Source organism: Pituophis catenifer, unplaced genomic scaffold (genome assembly GCF_029215685.1).
Source record: "Pituophis catenifer annectens isolate HBS135680 unplaced genomic scaffold, rPitCat1.0.hap2 SCAF_4, whole genome shotgun sequence".
Classification (NCBI taxonomy): Eukaryota; Metazoa; Chordata; class Lepidosauria; order Squamata; family Colubridae; genus Pituophis; species Pituophis catenifer.
The window spans coordinates 64,080,615-64,094,851 of NW_027256884.1; the positions used below are offsets into that span (position 1 = coordinate 64,080,615).

The window sequence follows — 14,237 nt, forward strand, 5'->3', positions numbered from 1 at the left end:
GCACTTATTAGAACAGATCCAAGTTGAAAGGGGGAGTTGGTTTTAGTTTTTTGAATATAGGGAATATAGACTAACTTCTGCACTCTGAGTCTTATTATACAAAGGGAGTCAGGATACCAAACCATGCATCATTTTAAAGGATATATTTTTTGCTAAAACCAGCCATTAATCTCCATTAATTACAATAGGCATAAATACCTGCTTTGGTAGAATTGTAATCTATTTTAGTAGAAATATTGTGGAAAAATAAAAGGAAGGAAGGCAAAGTCTACTCAGAAAAGTTGTATATAAAAGTATAGCCAGACCTGGTTAGTCCCTAAATAGGAAACTACAAGAAAATCAAAGGGTGTAACTAGAGCTGACTATAACTATCCTAAGTATAAACATATATACATTCTGTGTGAAGATAATGGCTAAGTATTTTTGCATGACTGCCAAGAAATTGGCATGTACTTATTAGAGTTTAAGTCTTTAGTTTAATTGCATGAATATTAAACAAAGCCAAAGTAATTTTGTTGGGTAGCTTTTGCATGCTTGGACATGTTTAACTCAATGTTTTAAGGCAAAATATATAAAACACTAGAATAAAAATAAAACAAAAAAACAAAAAAGCAGGTAAAAACAAAATATAGCATTTATCATTAGAATACATATTTTACATAATGTATCAGATATTTTAATTTAATCAACCTCACAGGACTTCATCTGTTGGTCTAGATTGCATAGATATACCATTAATAAAAAGAGACTACCTATCAATGCAGATAAACAAGCAGGTTTTCTTGAAATGATAGAAAATTCTGGATGAATCTTAAGCACGTAACAATGAATGTACATTTTCTGTTTTTCATTTTAATGCCAACTTACTGCTTCCAAAATTGCATAGCCAAAGGCTATTTCAGGTCTATGTTAGACATAACTAGTAGACTAACTACTTTACAATTAGAATGCATGGAAAACTGGTAAATATTTGGACTGCATAGGACTTAGGGTCACGTATGTATTGTCGGGAATTTTAATAACTAGAAGAAATATGAAAAATTCAACATTTTGAATCTATCAAATAACTCCAGCATCAAGTGTTTCATTAAAAAGTATATCTCATCCATAGAAGGTCAGTTATACATGATGCTAAAAATAAAGAAAAAGGTAGAAATACAGATAGCATCATACACAACATTAGTATCTATTAAAGTATACCTGAGATTTTATTAATCAGTTAATGGTGTGTATGTGTGTGTGTGTGTGTGTGTCTAAAAAAATGTCTTAGACTACAACATAAATGCACAACAGAAGCACATTTTATCCAGTTCTTTTGTTCATTATGTGCTGGCGTGTGGCTTTTATAATTAAATTCATTTTTCAAAAATACTTCATCTTTTGTATATAAAGGCAGGTACTCAGCTTGAATACTTTACTGTGCTTGGGGGCTGCAATACAAAGTCACAGCACTGCTAATGAGATTAGAAATCCCAATTATAATAACTAATAGTGTTGATTCGCTACTAGAGCACTTTAAAAAGAAAGCATATAATAGCAAAAGAAAGAAACAAGGGAATAATAAAATCTGAAACATTATTATTGTATTTTGCAATAAATAGCATGTTGCAATTCCCTTTCCTCATATCATTCCAGAATATTTTTTATTATGTGAATAATGAAAGAAAAATAAGTAAATAAAATTATAACATCCTTATCTTATTAATATAAAATCTAATTCTATGCAATGTTCCAAAATTGTGGTATTTTTTATATTAAATTAGAATTACAAAACAAGATGTTTCATTTTATATAAATATTACTTTTACATAATACTGTGCTGATATTTACACAAAGAAATGCTAAAAAATAATGTGGCTCTTGAAAACTACAGCTTACCTTATGTTCTTCCACCTGCTTCTTTAAGCTTTCTAGTTCAGGTCCCAAAGGTTCTGACTCCATCTTTGCTGTTCTTTTTTCTGTTTTAGCTAACCAGTCAGATAGCTCAGTGAGCTGCTGATTTTGTAAATCCATTAGAGCTTGGTGTAAACTAGAAATAAATATTTTTTTTAAATGAATAAAAATAAACTAAAGAATTCAATATATCTGCTACATCTTGAATATTCAGTTGAATAACTTAAACCTGTTGATTAGAAATTCTATTACAAATCATTGTTTTAACACTCAGTCTGTAGCTGCATTTCTATAATCAATGCAAATGAAACTAAAATGAACAAATCATATTAAATACAGAAGACGCTGTCAATAGACAAAGACTTTTTAAGAGTTTGTACTCAGAAATAAATCCAATTCGGCAAAGAGCAAAAAGGAAACTGACAATCATTTTGAAGTCAGCTGAGTTCTCTCTCTCTCTCTCTCTCTCTCTCTCTCTCGGTGGGTGTAATTTGATGAAATGGCAAAACAAGCATGAACACTTTTTTGTATAAGTTTTATTAAAAGTTTTAAAAAGAGAATAAAATTAAAAATTAACAAAAAATAATACAAAGTAAAGAAAGAAAAGAAAAAAGAAGAGAAACAGATGAAAGGATAAAATGCAAAAAGAAAAGATAAAAGAAATAGGAAGAGACTTCAAATTTCTTTTTCAGCAAATACAAGTACAAAATTATTTCTTACTCTATTGCTACAAAAAAACTCTTCTGATATCTAATATTTTCTAAACAACAAAAATACAAATAAAAAGTTCATTTTTTTCTGTTTCATACAAAAAGTCTATAAAGGGGTTACAGTCAGCAATAAATGTGTTTGCTGTCTTTCCTGTAATCAAAGAAGTCAGCAACCATGAATTCTTGACTGAATATTTGTTTTTGCTTTGCCTCATCAATGCCCCTTCCCAGTACTCAAATGAGTACCTTCCCAGTACTCAAATGATAGGTAACTCTATTACTCTCATTATCCTTACATAGTTCTTGTTTTTCACATTTGCTTCTCTTGTATTTTTGTTAAAACTGTACAACAGTCTTCCAAAATAATTGAAGACATCATCTCCCCAAGCTCATTGAATTCCCACATCCATTCCTATTTTTCAGGGCTTATACCTTTAAAATACCCAGTGACATAAGGAAGATCAAAATTTGATCAAAAGTTACTTTCCCTTCAATTTGTTCTTGAGAGACTCCTACCGGTATGACATCACAGCAGTGGGAAGCAGGTAAGGAGTCTCCTGATGCCCATTTCCTTTTTGGCGTTTGGCGGCTTAATTTGGCTGTTGCCGTTCGTGTTTAGATCGGCAAAAGAAGAGGGGATCACAGGGCGATCGCGGGGTGGTGTGGATCCCTCAGGAAACCCTGAAACTCCCCCCGAGGTGCCGACGCTGAAAGAAGGCATCCAATATGGTGCCCCTAATCTGTGGGTCTGCCACTATCTGAAGTCTACTATCATCATACTATAACCAATAAGCGGCTGGTGGCTGATATTGAAGATCGGACTTTACTGCATTACTTCTATCTACATCGGAACAGATATCTGAGTACTGATTACTAAGCCAGAGATCAGGAAACGGCAGGGAGGAGGAGGCCGAAGACAACGCAGAAAACTAACCGATGATCGCTGAGGGCTGCTGGTTCGGACGAAGACAGTCTGAAGGTGATCGTGGAACTGCTGTTGGATTTATTGGATTTTTTACTTGCTACCCACCTGTTTGAATTGCTACAGACTGAGTTGAGTCGAGTGGTGGAAGAGGAGTAAGGAGTATGGTGACTCAGCTATATGATCTAAGTCTCCATTAGAGCGGTTGGGAGAAGAAAGGAAAGTGGAAGTTTATAGACTGAACATTCCTAGTGATATAAAAGACTTGAACACCATCTTATGGCCGATACTGGAATTGCACATTGATTGGGGCTAATTTGACTCTTTCTCTTTCTCTCCCTCACAACTTTTCCTTTTCTCAAGCCTTAAAGATTGAAGTTGAACAAGTTTCATGATTATTAGCTATAAATTACTTAAATTGTTTTTTTTTTTTTGATAAATAGCCTAATTGATGGGGGGAAGAAGCTTCTAGATTCATCAAGTGTTAATTAATTAATTAGTTGATGGTTGATTGATATATATATACATAATTAAGATTGGATAGACTATCTGTTTATCTTGTTGAACTCTTTTAATTGAGACATTTATGAATTTGTATTTGTGAATGTTTATGAATTGATAATTGACGATTAGAGCTAAAATAACTAGTTCAGAGTATTGCAAATAAGTAAAGTAAAGTAATATACAGGATAAAGAGAATAAGATTAGAATAAAGATACACGCTGTATGCTAAGTGGAGCAACCTTTTCTGTCTAACAAAGATGGCTACAACCACAATTATTACCAAGAAGAAGATACCTACAGTATCATCAATCTCATCTCCAGTTACGACCTCACCAATGGCACATAAATCATTGGAAGATATGACATCAATGACATCAATAGGGAAAGCCTCAAGTGCAACTGGAATACCCTCAAATCTTCATGATATTCTTAAAACACTACAAGATACAATGACGACAATGGTAAAAAACCAAGAAACAACATCTAAAAGAATAGATGAATTGAAATCAGATGTAACAGTGGTGAGGGATGAGCTACGGCAAATGAATGTCAAAATGGAAGAGATGAACTTGACAATGGTGTCACATGGGGATCGGATTGTGGAAATGGAGATTAAAGTGGGGAAAGTGGAGGAGAAGGTGATGCGACTGGAAACAAGACAATCTAGGGAAAATAAGAAGCTGGAAGATGAATTAATATTTATGGAGATGGATAGGGCAGCCTTCTACATACAGTTTCAGAATATTGTGGAGGATAAAGATGAGAACTTGGACCAAATTATGACGGATATGGTGGCAGAGATTACAGGGAAAGATAGAGAAGAAGTTTATCGATATATAGATGAAACTTTTCAAGTATATACCAGTTATGCTAGACGTCATAACCTACCAAAAGAAGTCCATGTATGCTGCACCAAGAAGACATTAGGTGATGAGGTACTACAAAAAGAGAGAGATCAAAAAATAAGTTATAAAGGATGAGAAATAATTATCTTAAGTCAACTACTAAAATGGGTAAGAGAAATAAGGAAAAATTATGAATTTCTTACGAGGAGGCTTCAGAAGATGGGGATTCATTATAGATGGCTATTACCGGATGGGCTGATTATAAGCTGGCAAGATAAGCAGATATGTATAGAAGACCTAAGAGATGCGCAGGAATTTTTTGATGTTTAAAGCTGATAAGCAAGAGAGTGAGGAAGAGGTAGAAAGAGAAAGCCAAGAAGAGTTGCTTGAAATGGAAACGATAAAAGAGCAGAAGGCTTTAAGAGAAAAAGGAGAAGACCAAACCATTGGGGGCTCAGGATCCCAGATAGTGATGAGACAGAAAAAGAAATGGATTGAAAGAACCAAATAAATAAACTGGCAGGAGATGGACTTCGGTTAATATCTATCAACATTAATGGATTAAATCTGCCGAATAAAAGGAAGAAAATACAAATGAAGTTACAGCGGGGGAGATATCAAATAATAGGCTTGCAGGAAGTACATATTAAAAAAGGTTACCAGAATTTACTCTTATGTCCCAAATTAGGTGATCTATTTGTGTCCTTAGCTGACAAAAAAAAAAAAAAGAGGAGTTGCGATATATATACAGAAACATTCGGAACCCAAAAAATTTTTTGCTGATGAAGAGGGAAGATTCTTGTTGGTGGAAATTAAAATATGCCAAAGGAAGGTTTTACTAGGAAATATATATGCCCCTAACTGTAACCAGAAAAAAAAAATAATTTAATTTAATTTAATTTAATTTAATTTAATTTAATTTAATTTAATTTAATTTAATTTAATTTAATTTAATTTAATTATTTAATTTAATTTAATTTAATTTAATTTAATTTAATTTAATTTAATTTCCAATTTATATACCGCCCTTCTCCCTGAGGACTCAGGGCAGTGTACAGCCAAAATAAGAACATAGAATACAAATATTAAAAAACAGTTAAAAATATATATAAATTTGGCCCAGAATTTAAGAAATCACAAACCGATTAAAAGAATTTAAAAAATTTCTTCTTAAGCCAGCCCGGCTTGCTGGAAAAGATGGGTTTTAAGGGCATGATGGAAGGCACTGAGGTAATGGATTCTCCTTATCTCAGGGGGCAACTGATTCCAGAGGGTAGGAGCCCCCACAGAGAAGGCCCTCCCCCTGGGGGTCACCAGCCTACATTGTTTGGCTGATGGCACCCTAAGGAGGCCCTCTCTGTGGGAGCGCACGGGTCGATGGGAGGTCGTCGGTAGCAGCAGGCGGTCTCGCAGATAGCTAGACCCTATGCCATGGAGCCCTTTAAAGGTGATGACCAACACCTTGAAGTGCACCCGGAAGACCACTGGGAGCCAGTGCAGCTCACGCAGGAGCGGTGTTACATGGGAGCGCCATGTTGCTCCCATCACTACCCGCGCTGCTGCATTCTGGGCCAGTTGGAGCCTCCAGGTGCTCTTCAAGGGGAGCCCCATGTAGAGAGCATTGCAGTAGTCAAGGCGAGAGGTGACGAGGGCGTGAGTGACTGTGCACAAGGAATCCTGATCAAGAAAGGGCCGCAACTGGCGAATCAGGCGAACCTGACAAAAGGTCCCCCTGGTTACAGCCGTCAGATGTTCCTCCAAGGACCGCTGCATATCCAGGAGGACTCCCAGATTGTGAGCCCTTTCAGTGGGGGCCAAAGACTCGCCCCCAATAGTCAGTGATGGAGTCAACTGGCTATATCAGGATGCCGGGAGCCACAGCCACTCTGTCTTGGAAGGGTTGAGTTTGAGCCTGTTCCTCCCCATCCAGATCCGCACAGCCTCCAGGCACTGGGACATCACTTCAAGGGCATCGTTGGGGTGGCCTGGGGTGGAGATGTACAGCTGGGTGTCATCAGCGTACTGATGGTATCTCACCCCGAAGCCACGGATGATCTCACCCAGCGGCTTCACATAAATGTTGAACAGAAGGGGCGAGAGGACCGATCCCTGCGGCACTCCACAGATGAGAGGCCTCGAGGTCGACCTCTGCCCCCCTGCCAACACAAACTGCGACCAGTCGGAGAGAAAGGAGGAGAACCACCGCAACACGGTGCCTCCCACCCCCAACTCTTCCAGCTGGTGCAGCATGATACCATGGTCGATGGTATTACAGAGAGTGATGCATTTCACACGTAGAAGCTACCCTTTAATCTATCTCTAGGAAAGACATAACAGCCCTGTTCCCACAGGCTCAGGCTTTCAGCTCCGGAGCTCAAGACATAACAAAAGGAGATAAGAGGCTAGAAGACGCCTCACAAGCAGTAAAGAGGACAGTAAGGGAAACAGTATTTTCTCTCTGAAATCTACATGACATTTGGGGTGCAATAAACATTAAACACCAGATGTATCTGTTTAGGGTCAGTTTGCCCTTTTACAATTCTGTACCTACGTCAAATACCGTTTGTCAATTCAGCACCTTGGCACGGAAGAGGCACTTCTGTCTTAACCAAAGATTTGGATTTCTAATATTTGAGTTTTATCCCAATATCGAATCTTAGCCTGGCTCATACCCCCCTTTGTGACTCATCTGTTTATCCAGACGAGTCACACCATAGGTCCTCTTCCTGCTGGAGCCGTTTGTAATCCCACATAGCCATCACCTGAGCAGTTGTCTTACGTTCCACCAGCAAGGATAGACTTTTAGAGATAGTTTTAACAAACAGAGGTAAAATACATGGGAGAAAAATACACCCCGCAGCTATTAATCCTACCAGGCCAAAGATGGCCTGCAGGCCAGGTAACCTTGACCACCATCCTGAAAACATATCCTATAAATTAAGACCTTTCCAAGTCTGGATTGGCACATGAGCTATTTTAACCATTTTGTCTGTTATTTCCTTAATAACCTTTCCGCTTTCATCAACTTCTACACAGCAGTTAGTCAAATTAAACTTTCCACATACCCCTCCTTCCTTGGCTAACAAATAATCTAAAGCTAACCTATTCTGCATAATATATGTCCTTGAACTCTTTCCTGCACTGAAGAGCTTGTCCTAGTCCGTCATTTTTCCTGCAACAATATAAAACTTGAACCCCTCCCTCCCCCTTAATTTTCTTTTTTTATCTTCATTACAATAACATATTTCTATCTCAATATATCATTTTCAAATAAAAGCTATTTGATACTTCCTAGTTTGGTATTTGTTCTGAACATATCTATCCACTTTCTCCATTCCCATTCATAAGTCTCTTGCGAACAGTCTTTTAGATATGCTGAAATCTTCGCCATCTCTGCAAAACTGGCCATCTTCATAGTCCATTCCTCGATAGTGGGCAAAGCTTCATTTTTCCAGTATTTACCTATCAATAGTCTTGCTGCTGTTATCATATACAATATCAACTTTGTTTCACCCAATGTAAAACCCTTAACTATACCCAGTAAAAACAGTTGTGGAGAAAAATGAATTTTTTTCTTTAACACATTCTGCATAACCCACCAAATTTTTATCCAAAAAGCCTTAATTTTCCTACAAGTCCACCAAACATGATAATATGTAGCATCTAAACAGTCACATCTCCAACATTTTGGCTGAACATTAGGGTACATACACGACAATTTTTTGGGGTCTAAATGCCATCTATAAAACATTTTATAAAAATTTTCCCTCAAATTTTGCGACTGTGTAAATTTTACATTCTGAACCCAAATTTTTTCCCATGTTTCCAACATCACTGGTTCTTCAAAATTTTGTGCCCACTTAATCATACAATCTTTGACTAATTCAGTTTCTGAATCCCTTTCTAGCAAAACATTATAAAGCCTTTTAATATGCATTGGACCTTTCTCTTTTATATGTCTAACCAATTCTTCCTCATGTAACATAATACCAGTTTTTTGATCCTCTTTCCATCTCAATTGCAATTGATTATATTGTAGCCAAGTTAAATTAATCCCTTCATCCAACAGTGTCTGTAGTGTTTTCAGCTGCCATCTGCCCGCATCTGTAAAAAGAACCTCTTTGTATAAACCCCCCCCCCCCGAGTGACATTATATTTGTATTCCACAAAGTATGACCAAGATCCAGCCATAGCGGTAATTTATAATCCCATTTGAGTCGGTGCTTCTTCCAAACTCTCATCAAAGAATCTCTTAGTATATGGCTTTTAAATACTTTATCCACTTTGTTATCATAAAATAAGTAAGCATGCCATCCAAATTCCAGATCAAAACTTTCTATGTTCAATATTCCAGTCTTTTTCCTTCCAAACCAGTCACTTGTTAAAGTCAAAGCTGCTGCATCATAATATAACTGTAGGTTTGGAAGTTTAAGACCTCCCCTTTCTGGAACATCTTGCATAATTTTCAATTTCACTCTCGGTTTTTTCTCGTTCCAGACAAACTTATTCACTCCAGTTTGCCACATTTTCAGTTGTTTATCACTTTTAAGCACCGGAATCATTTGAAACAGAAAAAGAAATCTCGGCAAAATGTTCATCTTAACTGCTGCTATTCTTCCAAGTAGAGATAGCTGCAGTTTTTTCCAAGTCTCCATATCTTTTTGCAACTCTCGCCACAACACCTCGTAATTATTTTGAAACAATTTCGTGTTTGATTCTGCAACCTGAACTCCTAGATATTTTACCTTTAGTACAATCTCAAAACCTGCCCTCCTTTCAAGCTCGTGTTTACGATCTTGTGTCATATTTTTAACTAACATCTTAGGTTTTTTTTGATTCAGTCTAAAGCCTGAAACTTTACCATAGTCTTGTATAATGTCCTTCATCAGGATTATTGACTCCATTGGCTGTGTTAGGGTAACAACCAGATCATCTGCAAATGCCTTTATTCTGTAATCCTCTTGCCTTATCATTATACCTTTCAAGATATTAGAGTCCCGTATTGTGTTTAACAAGACTTCTAGTGATAAAATAAATAAAAGTGGGGACAGCGGACATTCCTGTCTTGTTCCTTTTTCAATTTTAAACTCTGTTGTCAAACTTCCATTAATAATAATCTGTGCCTTTTGCTCTTGATAAATTGCTGAAATCGCCTGTATGAATTGATCCCCAAAGTCCATCTTTTTTAAAGTCTTTAGTAGAAAATTCCAATCCACTCTATCAAAGGCCTTCTCTGCATCCAAAAAAACCAGCACTGCAGGGATCTGTTTATTTTTCTCAAGATATTCCAATAAATCTATTACTTGCCTTACATTGTCCTTCATGTATCTACCCTCAATAAATCCTGCTTGATCATCATGAATCACCTTTTGGATTACTGGCATCAACCTGTTGGCTAACACTTTTGCGTAGATTTTATAATCAGTATTCAAAAGAGATATTGGTCTATAATTCTCCGGTTTTTTAGAACCTGCTTGCTCTTTTGGTATCAAAGATATATAAGCTGTTATCCATGATGGGGGTATTTTACCCCCTTGTTGTATATTACAAAATAAATCTCTAAGTTGTTCCACCATTTCTACTTGCAAAGTTTTATAATACACTGCAGTCAAACCATCCGTTCCAGGAGCTTTAGCTGTTTTTAATTGTTTAATTGCTACTGCTATCTCCTCCTCTGTTATAGGATGATTCATTCTTTCCTTTTGTTGGTCAGTGATTTTTGTAACTCTTTTATTATCTAAGTATTTTTCTATAAGTCCATTCTGCACATCCTCTTTGGCATATAATTTAGTATAATAGTCCACAAAAGCTTCTTTAATTAATTTTTGTTGAAAGATTTCTTTCCCTCCAATATCAATACTATCAACAGTCCGTATACTCTGTTTTTTCCTCAATGTATAGGCCAACCGTCTGCCCGGTTTATTGGCATTACAAAATGTATTATGCTTCGCATATTGTAAGTTTGTTGCAACTTGTTCCGCCATAAGCATTTGAAATTGGTCTTTCAAAAGTTTTATAGCACCACGTATTCTTTCATCTGTTGGGTTTTTAATAAGTAACTGTTCTTTATTCTTTATTTCTGCTTCCAATTCAAATCTTTTCTTTTGTCAAATCAATCTATGTTTAGAGTTCATATAAATAAGCACCCCTCTCATATAGGCTTTGCTTGCATCCCACACAATTTCAATTGGGGTACCTTTATTCAAATTTATTTCAAAAAATTCTTTCAAATGCTTTTTAAGTTCTATTATATTTTTTTCATATCTGAACAAGTTCTCATTTAATCTCCAAGAACGTCTTTCAGTCTTGCCTGTCTCAATTTCTATCCATACTGGGCTATGGTCAGTCAAAGTTCTTGGAAAAATCTTTGTTCTTTTTGTCTTGATAAGTAGATCATCTGACAACAAAATGAAATCAATCCTAGAGAAGGATCTGTGTCTGTCAGAAAAAAAAGTGTAGTCCAATTCATTTGGATTATGTATTCTCCAAATATCTTTTAATTCCAGGTCTTCTTTCATATCAAAAAAAGTCTGTGGTAATCTAATCCTGGACTTCGCCAAACTCTTTTTATCTAATTTAGAATCAATTACTCATTCCAGTCTCCCATGATTAAAATAGATCTATAGTCCCATTGCAGTATTTTAGTGTGTAACATTTTATAGAAATGGTCCTGTTGTTGATTGGGAGCATAAATTCCAATCAGAAGAATTTGGCCATTTGCTGTAAGCAACTCAATTGCTACAAACCTTCCATCTTCATCTGCTTCTATAACTTTAGCTGTTAACTTTTTATTTACATAAATAACCACACCGTTCTTTTTTTTGCGAAGTTGAAGATATAAAATGTGTTCCTAATTTGGAGTTTATCAAATAATTTTCATCTTGAGTTGTGATATGCGTTTCTTGTAAACAAATTATATCATTATTAAATTGTTTCAAATATGCAAATAATTTCTTCCTTTTCTGTGCTAAATTCAACCCATTCACATTCCAAGATAAGCACTTAATCGTCATCTTTATCTTTCTGGAGCAAAGAGCAGAATAACCGAATATCTTCCAGAATCTTCGGTCTCGCTCCCCCCATGGCTCCAGTCTCTTGTGTAGTACTCTTAGCTCCCTTTTTATCTTGTCTTTCCTGTTGTTGCTTTTCTTTAAGTTGCTTAGATTTAGCTCGAGTTATACGCTGATCCTTGACTTCAACCATCCGAATCGGGTCCAAAATTGGAGAAGATAGCAACAAAGGCTCATCCAAAAAACCTCCTTCAGCGCCCTGCATTTCCTCTGGTTCCTGCTTAGACTGTTCTTGCAATTCTTGTTGAAGTTGCTGCTTATCACTCTCCTTAATCTCCAGAACTGTAGATGTACGTGGAGATGGTGTTCTTTCTTTAAGGATAGTAGTATAAAAATGCTCCGCCTTCTCCACGGTATTCAAACGGTGTCTTTCTCCCTTATATCTCAAAATTATACCAGTTGGGGCATCCCACCGAAATGGTATCTGTTGATTTTGCAGTTCTTTAACAAGAAAGCCAAAATATTTTCTGGTTTTCAGCATTTTAGGTGGTAGCTCTTTATAGACTCCAATTTGTGAACCCCCCACTTGCACAGTAGTATGAAAAGATTTTTGCAGGATATCATTTCTTATTGCTCTGTCCGTAAAATATATGACCACATCTCTAGGCAATTGTCTTTGTCTGGCCACCCAAGAATTCACTCTGTAAATTTTATCTATTTTGAAAAAAACCACATCAGGATTAATTTTTAAAATCACAGCCAGAGCCTCAGCACAGACCTGTCTCAAATCCTGTCTGTCATCTTCTCTGATCCCTCGAAGCCTTATTGCGAATTCCATTGCCCTGAATTGCATCATAACAATTTCATTTTCAACTCTCTGCATTTTATCATCAACATCTGAAATTTTATAATCATTGTCTTTCATCTTAACATTGACTTCTGATTTAAATTCTTCCACTTTAGAATCAACTTTAATAATAAATTCTGCAAGGCCAGACGCCACCTCTGATATTTTTTTGGTCACCTTATTAATTTCCTGCATAATTTCCTGTTGAGACTTCTGAAGTTTATCATCTATCTCCTGTTGGGATTTTTGAAATTTATCATCCAAAGCTTTAGAAATAAATTCTTTTAAATCTCCCACATCAAAATCTTTTTTTTTTGAGTCTGTAACTGTTGAGCAGGGGGAAGCTGCGTTGCATGTTTATGTGTGGGGGATCCCCCCCCTGTTGCCTTCCCTTCTTGCTTCTTTGAGGCCATCCTGCCACGTAGACTAGATTTTCTGAAGAGGGAAGTTCCTTTTCCTTTCCCACCTCCACAAAGACTTCTAAAAAAGTCCCCCAGATTTAATCAAATAGGAACTGGAGTAAAACAAAATCAGGTATTAAAAAGGGAGAAGTTTTTCTCTTGTTTCTCTTAATACAGGCAAAGCAACTTTGTAACAACTTGGTAACTTTGTAACAAAGCAAGATGACTTCACCAGTCCACACTCGCTAGCTCGTTAGCTCTGAAGCCGAGCGCCATGTTTTTTCAGATCACTTTCACTCATTTGCTTTCTCAAGTTAAAGAATCAACAAAGCGTTATACTTGCAATTCAGAGTTTCAGAGTCCAAGTAAATTTTCGCTGCTTATTGAGGTTGGTTTCTTTTTTCGCTTTGAATGTTTCCTGTAGCCGGCTTGTTCTGCAAAGGCAGAATTGTCCCACGCCGCCCGGAGCTTCAGCAGGTTGGAAGGGAGCCGCGCCTGTTTCCTCCCCAGAAACAATTCCCTGGGGGGTTACAGGGGCTCGACCTGTGCCCTGCGATCTCTCCTCCAATAATCCTATGGATTTTGAAGTTTTCGAGCTGCTTCTCGATCGCGAAGCGGCTCTACAAGTGGCGGGGCTGGCGGTCCTTCAAAGGGCACCGCCGTCGCCGAAGACGAGGAAACCGGAAGTCAAGAAAATTCTTAATTCAGAGATCAGGGAAGGAGAAATTGAAAATGCTATTAAGAAGCAGAAATGTGGCAAATCACCGGGACCAAATGGATTGCCAGCCGAACTATATAAAGAGATATATGATATATTATTGTTAAATATGAAAGACTTATTTAATGAAGTACTAACTAAAGGTACAGTTCCCAGATCATGGATGGAAGCTTATATCACGTTGCTTCCCAAACCTGATTCTGATCGAACACAGATTAAAAACTATAGATCCATCTCCCTACTAAATTCGGACTACAAAATATTTGCATCAATATTAACGGAAAGATTAAAGATTTTTTTAAACGAATACATCCACCAAGATCAAAACGGCTTTTTGCCATATAGACATTTACGAGATAACATTAGAATCATCATGGATATATTGGA

The 14,237-nt window shown here is 36.7% G+C and overlaps 1 protein-coding gene across 7 annotated transcripts in view; it reads right to left on the reverse strand.

Moving 5' to 3' along the window:
• The window catches only part of DMD (dystrophin), a 2,096,968-nt gene that overhangs the window by 1,358,143 nt on the left and 724,588 nt on the right, over positions 1-14,237 (reverse strand). For all 7 annotated transcript variants that reach the window (XM_070944209.1, XM_070944203.1, XM_070944204.1 and 4 more), the window contains exon 11: positions 1,879-2,029. In XM_070944209.1, the coding sequence (XP_070800310.1) occupies positions 1,879-2,029 (151 nt within the window). The remainder of the gene's footprint in view (positions 1-1,878; positions 2,030-14,237) is intronic.